Source organism: Gracilinanus agilis, chromosome 1 (genome assembly GCF_016433145.1).
Source record: "Gracilinanus agilis isolate LMUSP501 chromosome 1, AgileGrace, whole genome shotgun sequence".
Taxonomy (NCBI): Eukaryota; Metazoa; Chordata; class Mammalia; order Didelphimorphia; family Didelphidae; genus Gracilinanus; species Gracilinanus agilis.
In genome coordinates, this window is record NC_058130.1 from 493,098,028 (window position 1) to 493,113,466 (window position 15,439).

Below are 15,439 nucleotides of genomic sequence, written 5' to 3' on the forward strand. Positions count from 1 at the left end.
AAAGCAGAGTTATATGAAAAAATAACTATAAATTTTAGTGGCCTCAGTTTCTGAGGGACCTGGGTTCAAACACCAAATCTGCTATTTATTTGCTATAACTGTCAGCTTTACTTTTCAGGACCTAATTTTCCTCAGCTGCAAAATGAGGAGTTTAGACTACATGATCTCTGAGAATCATAATAACAATTAACAATAGCTACCATTTACATAGTGCTTCAATGTTTGCAAAACATTTTGGATGTGTTACCATCTTTGAATCTAATAACCAACCTAAGGTAAAGTGCTAATATTATTCCCATTTTACAAGTGAGGAAACTGAGGCACAAAAAAGTATGACCACTTGCCTAAGATCACAGAGCTACTAAGCATCCGAGGCAGAATTTGAATTTGGGTCCTCCTGATCCCAAGTCCAGCACTCTATTCTACTCCTTGCCTCTTAAATCATTTCTGAGAACAAGGCAACAAAACCCAGCAACCTCAACATCAATATCCTTTCATCTCTAGATTTTATGATTCTAAGAGTCAGCAGTCAAACTAATGAAATTGTGAGCTGCAATTATAGAAGTGTAGAGTCTGGAGCAAAAGAGATTACAGTTGGTATTCTGGCCTAGGTAGAATATTTGGGACATTTTATCTAGTTTGGGACATCAAATTTATTAAGAGCATATGCAGAGCAGCAGAGAAGGGATTTGAAAGCAGGCCAAAGGATCAACTGAGGGAACTGGACATATTTAACCTAAAGAAAAGAAGCCGTAAGAGAGATATGAATATAAATAGGGAGGCTTAATGGACTTGTAACTTCATTAAGAGGGGAACTCCTGGGTGAGAAAACTCCCTCTAACAATATAGCTCAGCACATTCTTTGCTCTTTGTGGTCTTAAAGAGTTATCTATGTTCAAATATTTGAATATTTGCCATAAAGTAGGAGAACTAGGCTTGCTCTTTTTTGTCCCCAGAGGGACAGAGCTAGAACTACTGGGTGAAAATTACAGGAGGTATATTTCAGCTCAACATAAGGAAAAATTAACTCACAATTTAGAGCTATTAACAAAGAGAACGAATGAGCTGCCTCAGGAAATTCCATGGAAGCAATCAAGTGGAATGGTCAGGGTCAGTGACTAGACCCAGAGAAAGTGGTCTGTCAGGAGAGTTGCAATAATCTGAGAAGAAAGTTTGTCAACAAACTCTTTGTCTATACAAAACACTGAAGCTCTTTTCCTTAACCTCCTAAAATGAGGAGGGCAAAAAACCAGGAATGAAACCAAATTAGGGATTGTGAGGAAGCTAACAGAGCCTTGAGAAACCCTAGCCCAGCTGAGAAATCAAGACTAGGGGAAAGCCAGCAATGTTTCCACCACATCAGTGACCCTGAAGAACAACATAGAAGCCTATCAGTTGGGGAGGGACAATGGAAAATAACAGCAAATTACAGTGTTGGGATGGAATCCTGAACAGAACCCAAGATACAATAAGCTGGGCAGTGTGGGCAATGGGGAAGAATTATCATTCAGGGTCAAGCAGAGCACAAATCAGAAAAATTAGTCTCAGGTGAAGAAGGACAGAAACTTAAAAGGCTGCTAGAACAAATGAGTAGGCAGTCCTTTTCTCCAGTAGTCACAACTAAAGCTTTTCTGGCCCTGCAGGTAGGTGTCTATATATTGCTCTTGTGAACTCACCTCTAAAACAATTGATAGTGTGAAGTTTGTAATGCACTTACCACAGGAAGAATATGTTATTTCTGCCTCTTGGGAGTTGCAGGTCCACTCATTTTTCACTGATTCAGAGAATGTGAAAGTAAACAAGGTGGAGAAAAACATAATCTGAAGCATAATTATCTTTTAAAGCTTCAAAATGAAAAAAGGAAAGCAGTGAATTAGTATTTTACTCTTTCCTGTAAGAAGAAAAAGTCTGACTTAGTCATCAGTCACATGATTTCTGGCTTCCTATTCAGTTTTATTTCCTGTTTTTCTGATTTTCAGTATTTGTACTGCCTTCCAGTAAACAATTCCTGTAAGATGAGAGAGGGGAGGAAATAAATGCCAGCATATTTGCTCATTTCACTTTTATATACAAAAACCAGCCACAATATTGAATGTGCAAAGAAGCTAACGTAACAGTTCACCATACCAAGTTGAAACTAAATAAATGTCAAAATAATCATGATCTAAGGTCTAAAAAGAAAGATCTTCTCCATTACCAGAATAAAATTGCAAGTCACAGTTGCATGCAGAAATGTTGTACAAGAAGGACATTAGTAGAGAAAAAGAATTGGGAGAATCTACTTTTAAAAGGAGAAACTGTGCTCATTCTCTCATTTCACCAATAATACCCTCCTCCATCTGAACTATCAATCATATTAGATAGGCAATGATAATTGGAAATTTTCTTTATTCCTTGGACAATTAGATTTACATTTCTAGTCCTCAGTTTTCTCACCTTATAAAGGAAGTTGGAATAGAATCACCAAATAATCTTTAAGGTCTTTTCCAGTTCTAAATCATCTGGACAGGGGCCAGAGAATGTGGAAAAGAATAATTCACTCTTCCTCAACAGAGTTTTATCTGCTGAGGACAGACAATATAGCTAGCTAGGTTCTGATGAGAGAGCATTGCTCTGCTTCTTGTTGCCCACCTTTGGGCTTGTGAAAGCACTTACCCAGAGCAAATGAAGCAAATGTAACTTTTAATGCCAAAATACTTTTCCTTTTTAGAAATTTTGTAAAAGCCTTAGCTGTCTTTTTAAGGAACCAGCTAGTTGAAATAAGTACCTTTAGATGAAAAAGTTCTTGAAAAGGAAATAGAAAAAAATAAAGATATGTAGACAGAACCTGCTAGGCAGTTTGATACAGGGAATAGAGGGGGACAATGGTCTTGAAGTCGGAAGGACCTAATCAGAAGGCTATATGAAGAGATGTGACAAACAACATGAGACAATAGGAACTTCTTCAACTTCAAAACACTGAAGTCATGCATCATGACTTAATTGTTGAAATCACATAATGATCTTCCAAGCAAGACTTTAAATGGATTCTCTTTGAAACTTTTAAAACTTCTTTCCAAATAAAGATTTTAAATGAATGTGTTCTATTATACATGCACAAATAAGTCTCTTGTTTGGTGGTATAAGGCATGCTTTTTACCATAGAGATTTAATTGAATAAATTGGTTGAATGAATTCAAATGCTGAAGTCCTCAGATCTGACCTTACAAACAATAGTAATTCAGATTTCATTGAACACCAAAAATCTTAAAGAATAAAAGGATATTACAGGCTTAGGGGGAAAAAAATCCAACCAAACATCAACTCAGTTCCTGCCTTGTACACATTTACTTTTATTTTTTAAAAAACTCTTACCTTATATTCAAAAAAAAGTATATGAGCCCACTATATATAAGGCATTTTGCTGGAATAAGTTCCTTAGAAAAAAGGTTTTCCAAGGGGAAAAAAGTAGTAACTAATATTTACTGTTTGATTTTTTTTTTTTTTGCTCTGGTCTGGTTATGTCATATTAAAAAAAAAAAAAAAGGGGCAGCTGGGTAGCTCAGTGGATTGAGAGCCAGGCCTAGAGACAGGAGGTCCTAGGTTCAAATCTGGCCTCAGACACTTCCCAGCTGTGTGACCCTGGGCAAGTCACTTGACCCCCATTGCCTACCCTTACCAATCTTCCACCTATAAATCAATACACAGAAGTTAAGGGTTTAAAATTAAAAAAAAAAAAAAAAAAAAAACCCTCTTACCTTACCAGTATCCATTACAAGGCAGAACAGTAAGGGCCAAAGGCAATTGGGGTAAAGTGATTTGTCCAGGGTCACACAAATGGGAAGTGTCTGAGGTCACATTTGAACCCAGGTCCTGCTGATTTCAGGCCTGGAGCTTTAATCTACTGTGCTATCTAGTTGCCCTACACATTCACTTTAACATATACTAGCTATGTGACCATGGAGAAGTCACTTTAAACTCTCAGATTCCTCTTTGGAAAAAAGCTTCCAGGCACCTTTCCAAGACTACAGATTTATAATGACTTACCCATATCACTGCCGTATCATAGGTTTGAAGCAAATATTCTCCACTTTCTATGTTGCACACTCACACCCCCCATTATATATTATATAAAATGTGTGTATACATGTATATATGCTCTAAAGCTGGAAAGAAACTTAGAAACCATTCCAATCCTTTTGTTTTACAGATAAGGAAACTCAGACACAAAGAGATTAAGTTACTTGCCCAAGGTCACATAGATAATGTTTGAAACAAGCTTTTAACCCAGGTCATGTGATGCCTCTCCAAATCTTTCCCTGAACTCTTCAATTATACATCTAGAATTGCCCACCAGGTACCTCTCAATTATCCTGAGGTGATCCACAACTTTAATTCGTCAGAGACTTCAGTGTTCTGTGACAACCAACAGCAAGAAATAATATTAGGAATTCAGGTTACAGTTTAGGAATCATCAAAACAATGCATTCCATTCTGCTCCATTCTGGTTCTGGTTTACTATCCATGCAGCATCTGGGACCAGAAAGTATAAGATAAATCAACTCCAGATTGTCTATTCAATGGCATATCATAATCTGAACAATAGGCATAATTTATTCAATTACCTCAATCCCTTCAATTATATCCATCTAACATTCTATCCACTATACTAACTCATTGCCTCTGGTCCACGAACATGAAGTAAAATAAGGACTCACGTCAAACATATGAAAACTGGAAAAGATTTTATAAACTTCTTGCCATTAGTCATACTTGAATTTGATCACAGTGTATATGCCCTCTATGAAGATATGGAAATATGGTACTAAAGAAAACAAAAATAGGAAGAACAACTAACTAGATGACATATTCGAAGCTGGTTAGAATTAAAATAGATATAATTTTGAGAATACTGAAGGTTCAGTTCTCAAAGTACTTTGAGAATAGAGAAAATCAGAGTTGTGGGGAAAATCTCAGACCTTATTACCACAAAATGTCAGTTAACTGCCAACTCATGTCTATTAATTCTCATCTCTACATAATTTATGTGAATATAATCCACAGAAGGAATGATACAGGAACAGGCAAACTTTCAGAAGCAATATTCTACAGCAAACAAAATCTTTAAAGTAACACACCTCAACAAAGGATGTAAAGAATACAAGATCTCATTATTCATAGTTTGACTATTAAAAAAAAAAAGCATTTCCTCTTGTAGTGGAAAATGCCACCTAAAAGACTCATCTCCAAGAAGATTCATGCTTAACAATCATATTCTTTGAAAGATGTAACAGCAATAACTTTAGTTTAGCCGATTACACATTACTCCTCATACACCTGTTACTCCGGCTAAATGGCTACTTGATGTTCTACATAATTGACATCTTATCTCACTTTTATGCCTTTGCAGTTTGTCCCTTGAAACTGGAATATTCTTCCTTATCTTACTCTTAGAACTCCTATATCCCTTCAAAACTCAGTATTGCTTCCTTCAAAGGGTTTCTCTTGAATTTTCCCATCACTCTATATCCTGTACTTCTAAATATGTTGATTTCCCATAGTGGAATGTAAGTTCCATCAGGGCAGAGACTGTCTCACTTTCATATTCATAGTGTCTAGCACATAGTAGGCGTTCAATGTTTTTTTCAAACCTATGAACATTTCTAAGCCTCCCAATGAGGTGCATACCACTCAAGAATTCAACCTAATTATATATAGGGAAAAATAATTGAATGAATCATGAATATAGTTTAGATAATGATATGCCATTGAATAGACAATTCTGGTCCCACTGTGCATGGACAGTAAGCCAGGATCAGAACAGAACAGAATGGATTAGATTGTTTTGATGATTCCCAAGCTTCAACCTCAAAAAAAAAAAAAGGAAACTTTCTAACATCAATATTCCTTGCTTCTTGACTGTCACAAAACACCAAAGTCTCTGATGAATTAAGTTGTACATCACCTAAGCATAACTGAGAGGTAGCTGGTAGGCATGAGAAAAATTACCAAAGAAGAATTGCACAGGAGAAGCATCAGCAAAAAGGCTATCATCAGAAATGGATAGAAAAAGAAGTGGGCTGCCCCCCTAAAGGTCACTGTGAGACTCTAAAAAATGTCAATTTAGCATTTTTAAACCTTAAAAGTAGTATAATTGAAGGGAAAGATTTGGAGAGGCAGGCATCATGTGACCTAGAAAGTTTCTTTTTTAGTGTATCTGGTTTTGCAAGCTATATGTAACAAAGTCAGTTTCATGTGTAAGTTTTTGTCTGTTCTACTTTTTAGATGGAAATATTTTTTGTTTGTAGAGTTCAGAATTTTAAAAAAATTATCTGGCTTTCAATATAAGAAAGCTTCTAAATGGTTTATTATAATTAAGAACTCACTGTATTTCATATGGCTTAGGTGTTTCATGTTTTTCTTTATTACACAGTTATTTTAAAAGACAGACACTAATAATAAAAGGATAATTTATTATTTTACAATGATACAAAAAAGATACACTTGAACCGATATACAACAAAGAGGGTCACATTTATCTTCTTTGTGCTATTTATTTTCATTGGATTCTTCGATGTCAAAAGTAAAAGGTTTGTCATAGCCCATAAGATGGTTATAATCTTGAGGGTATGGAAAAAGCATTGGATTAACTAGCATTGATTTTGTTTTTGCATAAAATGAGGTAAATATACTTTTGATATCTGGAACCTTTACGTCATTTTGATGAAACACTGTTCTCTTTTCTAAAAGAACAACATTATATGTAATGGCTGTATAAATGTCTGTCTTGGCTTCATGGTACAATCGAACCACATATCCCTTTGTAATAAAGTGAAGTATCATTGGAGTAATTAATGTAAAAGTTCCTAAAGCGCCATAAAATGCAATTTTCAGAGGCAGACTTCCAAATTCAACATTAGCTTGTCCAAATATATATGGGAGTAATGCAAGGCTGAGCAAGCTTGTCGAATAAGAGAAACATTTCACACCTGAATTTTTAAAAAAGAAAAAAATTAGTTAGTGTTTTTCAAAGGTATAAAATAATCATTTTATTCCATTCACATTAATGCCCTGTTTTAGTTGTGAATTGGTCCTGCCATTCTAGAAAGCAATCTGGAACCAAAGAAACCACATAAAAATACAAAAAAAAAATTTATAGCAGCTCTTTTTGTAATGGCAAAGGAATCAAAAGTAAATGCCCATCAACTGAGGAAATGGCTGAAAAAATTAGGTTATATGAATGTAAAAGGATATCGATTGCAATATAAGAAATAGCAAAAGGGAGGGTTTTAGAAAAAAATTTAGGAAGACTTGTATAAATTGGTCTGGAATGAGATAAGCAAAGAAAAAATAACTAATTGAAAAAAAAATTAAAATTAAATTGAAAAAATATATATAGGGCTTGCCCTAAGTAGAAACAAGAACGATGCCTGACAGACTTACAATAGAAGACATAGAAAAAACTATGAGACCAAAAGATAAAATCAAAAAGTAGAGCAAGTGGAAACCACTTGGAGTAGTTGTCAAGCAACTCTATATTTCTCCTAACAAGCTAAGTCTATTTTCTACTCAATACAGTATAAAAATACTAATAACAAATAGAAAGCTCTTCATCCAAAGTAACTAAAAGGTTATATACTACTCATGACAAAGGTTTCAGATTGATGAGGTCTGACAGTACTTTAGTCATATTGTAACCAGTTCATTACAATGACATTTCTAGTTCTATCTACGTTAGTGATCTTGTGTAACTCATCCCTCCCTTTTGCTAACTATGTAACAGAGATGTATCACCATCTATCCCTAAATTTTGAACAGAAACACCAGAACAAGATATTAATACCTGGAAAGGATTTTGAGTTTGGGTATTTAAAATATTTTTTTATTTCCATCTCCATGATGAATATCATTTGAAATCTACCCACCCAAAAAAGTGATTATTGTTTGCATGTAATTACCTGGAAAAGTATTTTCTTTTTAAAAATTAATTAACTAATTAAGAACATTTTCCCATGGTTACATGATTCAGGCTCTTTCCCATCCCACTCCCTGAGCTAATGAGCAATCTGGAAAAGTATTTTAAAGGAACATTTTTAAAAATATATTTCTAATAGCCACATTACCATTGTATGTCATAACACCATATTGCTTTAACACACCCATACTATGACCTCTAATCGCTTGGTCCTTCCATCCTCTCCCAGGCCATAAGCCCTTACTCACCACTATTTCTTCTTTTCCCCATCTTGTCCCCTTGGTGAACCCATTCAAGGCTACACTGTCCTTTCTTAAATTCTTAGATCCCTTATCATATTGCCAATTGTGCCCCTGCAAATTTTGCTCAGTCTTGAATCATTCCCACCATTCACCTCCTTCACTCCTACACATATGCTACTGAACAATGGAGGGGAAAATCACACAACTGCACTGAGTCCACTACAATTAATGTCAAAATCTTAACTGGATCTTTGCTGCTACAATGAAATCTTACTATAACTCCCTTGTCAACTCACTATCCTAGCTGCCACAGCAGCTCTTCCAAAACCTGTTCTTCCTTCCTCAAACTTCCCTTGGCTCTTCCTCCTCCTCCAACCCTCTCAGATGAGACCCTTGACTCATATTTTACAGAAAAAATTGATACCATTTGCCATGAGCTAGCTCACTTTTCTCCCTTCATCTCTTAACACACAGATGTCTCCTTCGGCCATTATCTCTTCCTTCACTTCTATCTCATGTGATAAGACTTTATTTTGATAATAAGGCTTTATTCCTTACCAAGTCTACCTTATACCTGGTCAATCAACCCTATTCTAGCCCAACTCCAACATATTACCTCTGTCATCCTTATTCTATCACTTACTTTTCATCATTTCCTGTCTACTGGCTGCTTTCCAACATGCCCATGACACTCCATCCTCAAAAAAACCTCAGGGGCAGCTGGGTAGCTCAGTGGAGTGAGAGCCAGGCCTAGAGACAGGAGGTCCTAGGTTCAAATCCGGCCTCAGACACTTCCCAGCTGTGTGACCCTGGGCAAGACACTTGACCCCCATTGCCTACCCTTACCACTCTTCCACCTATAAGTCAATACACAGAAGTTAAGGGTTTAAAATTTAAAAAAACAACAACAAAAAAAACCCTCATATAATCTTTCCACCTCCACTATCAGCCTATAACTCTCCTGTAAACTACTTGAAAAACACTTCTACAATCGGTGCCTCTACTTCCTCTTCTCTCTCTCTTCTTAACCCCTTACAATCAGCTTCTGACCTCACCATTCCACCAAAACTATGATGGCCAAAATTACCAACAGTCTCTTAATTGCTAAATCTAATTATCTCTTGAATTCTTGGAAGCCTTTAAAATTGTTAGTCACCATCTTCTTGGTATTCACTTCTCTGTAGTTTTGCAGAACATTATTCTCTCCTGCATCTCTTTCTATCTGATTGTCCCTTCTTAGTCTCCTTTGGTGGATCCTCTTCCACACAATACCTTCTATCAATGTGAAATCTGGACACCTCAGTTTTACCCCTGCTCTTTGAGAAGCCCCAGTACCAGGCACACCTGTTTTGGGTTGAACTACAGACCTTAAGCTGTTTGGGGACCCTAGTGTGGGTAGGATCTGTGGACAAAGTCAAAATGCTGAGTGCCTTTATTTGTTTTAGAAAGCTTCTCTCATTGTATTAAAGTCCTCTTAGGAAGCCCAGCTCTTAGTTTGACCCTTTCCTTTGTAACTATTATAGCTGATAGCTCCCTGATTCTCCTGAGGTTGGTTGCAGACCTCTTTGCAGCCTGCATGCAGTTTGTCTATGCAGGCTTGCCATACCAAGTTCTCCAGGGGGTATAAAATATCCCCAAGTTCTGTCCCTCTTTGGAGCTGCCATCTTGTGTGATGTCTCCTCCCAGGGATCTGTCCCTAGAGTCCCCAGGGTGTTAGCCCTATGTAGATCTTGGCACTGGGCTCTGTGTGGCGGCCAAATATTGGACCTACCCCTATCCTGATTAAAGAGTTGGATTTTTCTGACTATCTAATACATCTGTGTTTTTTCCAAGTTAACACTTCTAAGTGTAAGTGTTCCATAAGGTTCTGTCCTGGGCCATCTCTTCTCCCTCTATTTTACTTGGTGATCTCATAAACTCCTAGGGATTTCATTAGCTTCTCTATGCGATTTAATTTAGCTACCCTACTCTAATCTCACTGCTGACTTCCAATCTCCTAACTCCAACTGCCTTTCAGAAATCTCAAACCAGATATCCAGCAGACATCTTAAACTTGATATCTCCAAAACCAAACTAGTAATCTTTCCCCCAACCCTATCTTCTCCCTCACCTTCCCTATTAATGCAGAGGACACCACCATCCTCCTAGTACTTCAGGCTCCCAACAAAAGGCATCATTCTCAACTCCTGCTTATCTCTCACACCCCATATCCAATCTATTGTCAAGACTTGTCAGATTTTACCTTTGTAACATCTCTGGAATAATCCCTCTTTTCTCCTCTTACACTGCCACTGTTGTGATGAAGATCCTCTACCTCCCACTTGGACTGTGCAACAGCCAGCTGTTGAGTCAACCTATTCAAGTTTCTCCCCATTTCAATCCATTCTCTATTCAGCCACTGAAGTGATTTTCCTAAAGTGAAGATCCAAACACGCCACCTAATTGTTCAATAAACTCCAGTGGCTTCCTATTGATTCCAGGATCAAATACAAAATCTTGTTTGATATTCAAAACCTTTCAAAGCTACGCTGCTCCCTTTCTGCCTTTCCAGCCCTCTTACACTTTATTCCCCACCATGTATTTTTCCCAGTGATACTGGCCTCTTTACTGTTCTTCATATAAGATTCTCTACCTCACAGCTCTGAGCATTTTCTCTAGCTGTCCCCCATGCCTAGCTACCTAATGACTTCCATTAAGTCCCAACTAAAACCTTACCTTCTTCAGAAAGCCTCTCCCAATCCCTCTTAATTCTCATGCCTTTCTCTTCTTTTTTCCTATTTATCTTGCATATATCTAGTATATAGCTTGTTTGTATATATATATATATGTTGTCTCCTCCATTAGACTGTTAACTCTTTCAGGGAAAGGACTGTCTTTTATCTCTTTTTATATTCTCATAGCTTAGCATAGTGCCAAGTACATAGTAGGTGCTTAACAAATGTTTGCTAACAAGCCTCTACTACCAGACCTTAGCTATCGAATTTACCAGTCACTGGTCTATCTCCTCTCTTTAATTCATCCACTACGCAACTATCAAAGAGATATTATTCAATAACAGTTCTTACCAAACACCAGCACAGTTAAGTACATAAAAGGTGCTTAATAAATGCTTGCTGACTGTTGACTGCATGGCTCAGAAAGCTCCAATACCTCACTACTGTCGCTAGGAAAGAATACAAACTCCTCTCTTGAATATTTAATATTCTTCAAAATCTGGTTCTAGCCTACCTTTCTAGGCTTATTAAACAATGATCCCCTTCATGCATTCTGCATTCCAGCTAAACTGGTCTTCTTGCTATTCCTCTATACAACATTCTAATTCTAGTATTCAAGCCTTTGCACAGACTATCCCCCCATGCTTAGAATGTACTCACTCCTCACCTCTGCCTCTCTTAGAATCCCTACCTCTCTACAAAGTTCAGTTCAAATATTATGCTATACATTGAGGAAACTAGAGGATACAATGGAGATAGCATTGAACTTTGAGTCAGGAAGACTTCAAATCCAGCTAAAGACACTTAATAGCTGTGTGATCCTGGGGAAATCCCATAGTCTCTCTCTACCTCAGTTTCCTAGTAAATATGGAAAATATTTCAAAATGTAAAATAGGGACCATATTAGCACCTATATCAAAATATTGATGTGAGGATCAAAGGAGATATTTATAAAGAGTTTAGCATAGTGCCAAGCACATAGTTGGTACTTAATACTTATTTCCTTCTCTTTACTTGCCCCCTTTCCTTTTCTCTATTTAAGACCTTTCCTGAGATCACTCCAGCTATTAGTACCATATCCCCAAATTGCTAGTATATATATATCTACTTGAAAGCCTGTTTCTCTTGATAGAATGAAAGTTCCTTGAGGAAAGGGTTCTACATATCCTGAACCCAACACTGTATTTGACACATAACATAGATTCTTATTAACTAATTTTTAGAAACCTACAAATCCTTAAAAAACCATTTAAACTACCATCTTACTCCATTTCCGCCAACAGTCCACTCTAAGAATGAAGAAATAACATTTAAATTGTAAATGAAGAATATATCCCACTTCCAATCACATACCAAATACTGCTCGTGCCATATTCCCTGTATAAATCAGTCTTCCATCTTCTGATTGTTCAAGAGGGGTATGAGTATGAACATATCCACCAGAAGAAAAAGGAGTCTAATGGATTAGAACACATTGTAAATGTTACACAATTTTAAAAATTATTCACAGTATTTAGTATAATATCTAAGCATTTTGGAAGGGCTTTTCATTCTTAAGTGCTTTTCAAAACTTTCCCAAAAAACTTGCTTAATCCCTACAAGAAATATCTGGAAGACACAGAATTTAAGAATTTTGCAAAAAGAATAAAGTTCATTACCTATAATGCCAGATTAATAAGGGGACTTAAAAAACCTAGTATATAATCAGAAAAAAAGTCATGAAATGATCATTTTCTAAATTCTAATCAAAAGTTATATTTTTCTTGTTTATAAGTGAAAAAAAATCAGAATTAAGTCAAACAATGACTGAAAGCAAATATACTGTTACTGGTATTGAATAGGAGGGCAACAGCTTGCCTAAAGGTCTTGTAAATATCCCCTACGTTCCATAAATCATTTTAGGGTCTCTTTTACTTGATACTGTTTTGAATTTCATACAAACTTAAGGCTTCAGCACATTAGAGCAACTACTTCTCTTGTTAAGAAAAACATATGTAATTGGGGTGATCTGTTTCCTATGCGAGTTTGGATTACTTTTACAATCTCTCCAAAACCTAAATCTTGTCCTAGTTCTCTAATATGTAATTTACTTTACTTTCCCAATCTTATTAAGTCATTTCCTTTTAGTCATCACCTTAAATCCAACAGCTGCATCTTACACATAAACTTTCATACAATGGAATTCTTGGAAATGGAAACTATTAGTAAATAGAATCATGATCTGAAAACTACAGTAGAAAGGAGGTCTGCTCTAGTTCTGAGCCCAAATTGTTATAAAAATTTCCCAGTCTGGGCCCATGCAGTAAACTGTTAAAAAAAAAAAAAATAGGTGGAGAGATAGGGAGTGGGGACAGAGGCAAGGTGGAGGAGCAGGACATGGTGTAGTGAAGTAGGTTTAGCTTCAGGATTTATTCTTACTTATCTGACAAGGTCTTTGAGCTACCCTACTAAAGCAACTTCTGTGACACACATGGGTCCCAAGAGCCACTTAAGGAAAAGGATTTAACAGCCCCGCCTCCAGAGTCGGCCTCTAATCTAATCCTTGGGATTTTGCTGAAACATGTCTAGCTGAAGTCAAGACCAAGTGCCCCACGGGGCCTTGCAAACCCTCATAACCCCGCCTCTCATTTTTGCGGCTCCCAAACCCCCCTCCCCGCCTTTAAAAAAAAAAAAAAAAAAAAGCTTAATCTAGTAGAGACTGAGAACAACCTTAGGCTCCAGTTCTCCAGTTTTTTTCCCCCGGACTCTCCCTTGCTACTTCCCAAGCCGGGCCAAAAGGCCCGAACCCGCACCTGTTCTCTACGGGGCGCCCCGAGGACGAGGCCTCGAGCCAAGGCTCGCGCCACTCCCGGGACTGCTGCGCGTGCGCTCCGAGAGCTGCCCGCGTGCCCGGGGATGTAGGCCTCCCGGGGATCTCCGGCGGCCCAGAGACCCCGCAGCGCCGCCGCGGCCCACGGTCTAACTCTCGTCCCGCCGCCGCCGAGACGCAGTCGGGCGACCAATGGGCTGCTGACGGCCAAGAGCAACATCTTCCGTGCTCGGAGTGACCTGACCTCAAGCAGCGCCCAAACCGCAACCCCGCAGCGCCCTGTTCCTACACCCCAAGCAGAGACAACACCCCCCCACCCCCACCCTTTTGAACAGAGCCTTCCCTCTGCCTCCTGACCTCTCAGCCTACCGATTGGCCGCCTGGCTGGTACTCTGATTATTCTATCCCCTCGGAAACTGGTCCCGCAACAAAAGTTCCCGAGTTCATGCAAGGGGCCCTAAGGAGAAAACCAAGTCGTAAATGTAGCGGAGAAAAAATCGAGGAGCTACTGTTGCTGGCACTGTTGGAAATCAGAGCCACAGATGTCGCTGGAGAGCAGAAGACTGCGGAACCCGGGGGCCTAATAAGCAATATTCTTTGAGCAGTTGGAGAGCTGCCATTTGGGTTCCAAAGGCCAGAACTAAGAACAGTGGGGTGAAAGTAGTAAAGAAGCGAATCTGGGCTTGATGTCAGGGGAAAAACAAAAACAAAACTTCCCAGAAAAATTATGTGTATATGAGTCGAATGGAATGCCTTGGGAAGTAATTCCCAATGTTCTCTCTTAATTCAATAACCTCAGAAAAGCTCCAATACTTCAATTTTGGCCCCAAACTACTCGAATTCATGTGTGTTGCACATTGATCTTTGTTTATTCCCTCTGCTTTCCCAATCCCCACTGCTCAGAGACCACTAAAGTAAGGCAACGGCTCCTGCCATGGTGTCCTTGCAGTACTGAGTTCATCTAACAGGAGCATCGCTTCAACCTAGACCTCAGTGTAATGCTTTTGATTTCTTGCACTAGTGAAGCCACTGATTCAAAAAGAGAGACAGTCGTTCCTTGCACTCCTAACCTGGAAATTTTTGTAATTTCTTACAATGGTTTCCCTTGTGCTTCTTAGTTTAGTTTGGCTGTTTTTAGTTAGTCTTTACTGGGGGATTTTACAACTCCTCAGACATTTTTAAAGCCCTTCTCAATCTGGCTCCAACCAACCCCTTACAGGTTGCATATGCACATTACTGCTGATTGAACATTATTCTCATTCTTCTTTGCACACTCTACTTTCTAGACACATCAGCCCATTCCCATTCCAACTTCAAAGTGCCCTGGTACAGGCAGTAATTACATTCTGAATAGCTCCTCATCCTAACATCTTTTGCATTGAATCCCCAAGGTAGTCTATTCCAGGGATAGAGGAAGCTCTTAGAAATCAGTCAGTAAATTAGCATTTATTAGGTGCTTACTATGTGCCCTATACTGTCTAAAAACATTGGGAATACAAAAAAGAAAAAAGAGGTAGTCTTTGTCCTTAATAAATTTACAGTTCAAAGTGGGAAGACAATACAAAAGGGAACTTAAAAGGAAGCTGGGTTCAAGTATCCTGAACAGGGGAATAGCAGGGAAAATCTGGTGGAGAAGAATAAACAGGTTAGCCTGAAGAGGAAATAGAGATAGTTGCCCTGGGCTTCTTTCCTTACTTTGGAACTTCTGGGAGGAACCAGC

General features: G+C 38.1%; 2 protein-coding genes across 3 annotated transcripts in view; both read right to left on the reverse strand.

The window, feature by feature from the left end:
* The window catches only part of LY96 (lymphocyte antigen 96), an 80,378-nt gene extending 78,467 nt beyond the window's left edge, over window positions 1-1,911 (reverse strand). For both annotated transcript variants that reach the window (XM_044665832.1, XM_044665831.1), the window contains exon 1: window positions 1,718-1,911. In XM_044665832.1, the coding sequence (XP_044521767.1) occupies window positions 1,718-1,829 (112 nt within the window). In that variant the 5' untranslated portion in view covers window positions 1,830-1,911. The remainder of the gene's footprint in view (window positions 1-1,717) is intronic.
* A 4,520-nt stretch (window positions 1,912-6,431) lies between these two features.
* Window positions 6,432-13,993, reverse strand: TMEM70 (transmembrane protein 70). Its single transcript, XM_044657951.1, has 3 exons — window positions 13,703-13,993; window positions 12,264-12,366; window positions 6,432-6,968 (listed from the first exon to the last, which is right to left on the reverse strand). Exons 1-3 carry the CDS (start codon window positions 13,937-13,939, stop codon window positions 6,529-6,531), a joined length of 780 nt encoding a protein of 259 aa, XP_044513886.1. The 5' UTR covers window positions 13,940-13,993; the 3' UTR covers window positions 6,432-6,528.
* Window positions 13,994-15,439: the final 1,446 nt, after the last annotated feature.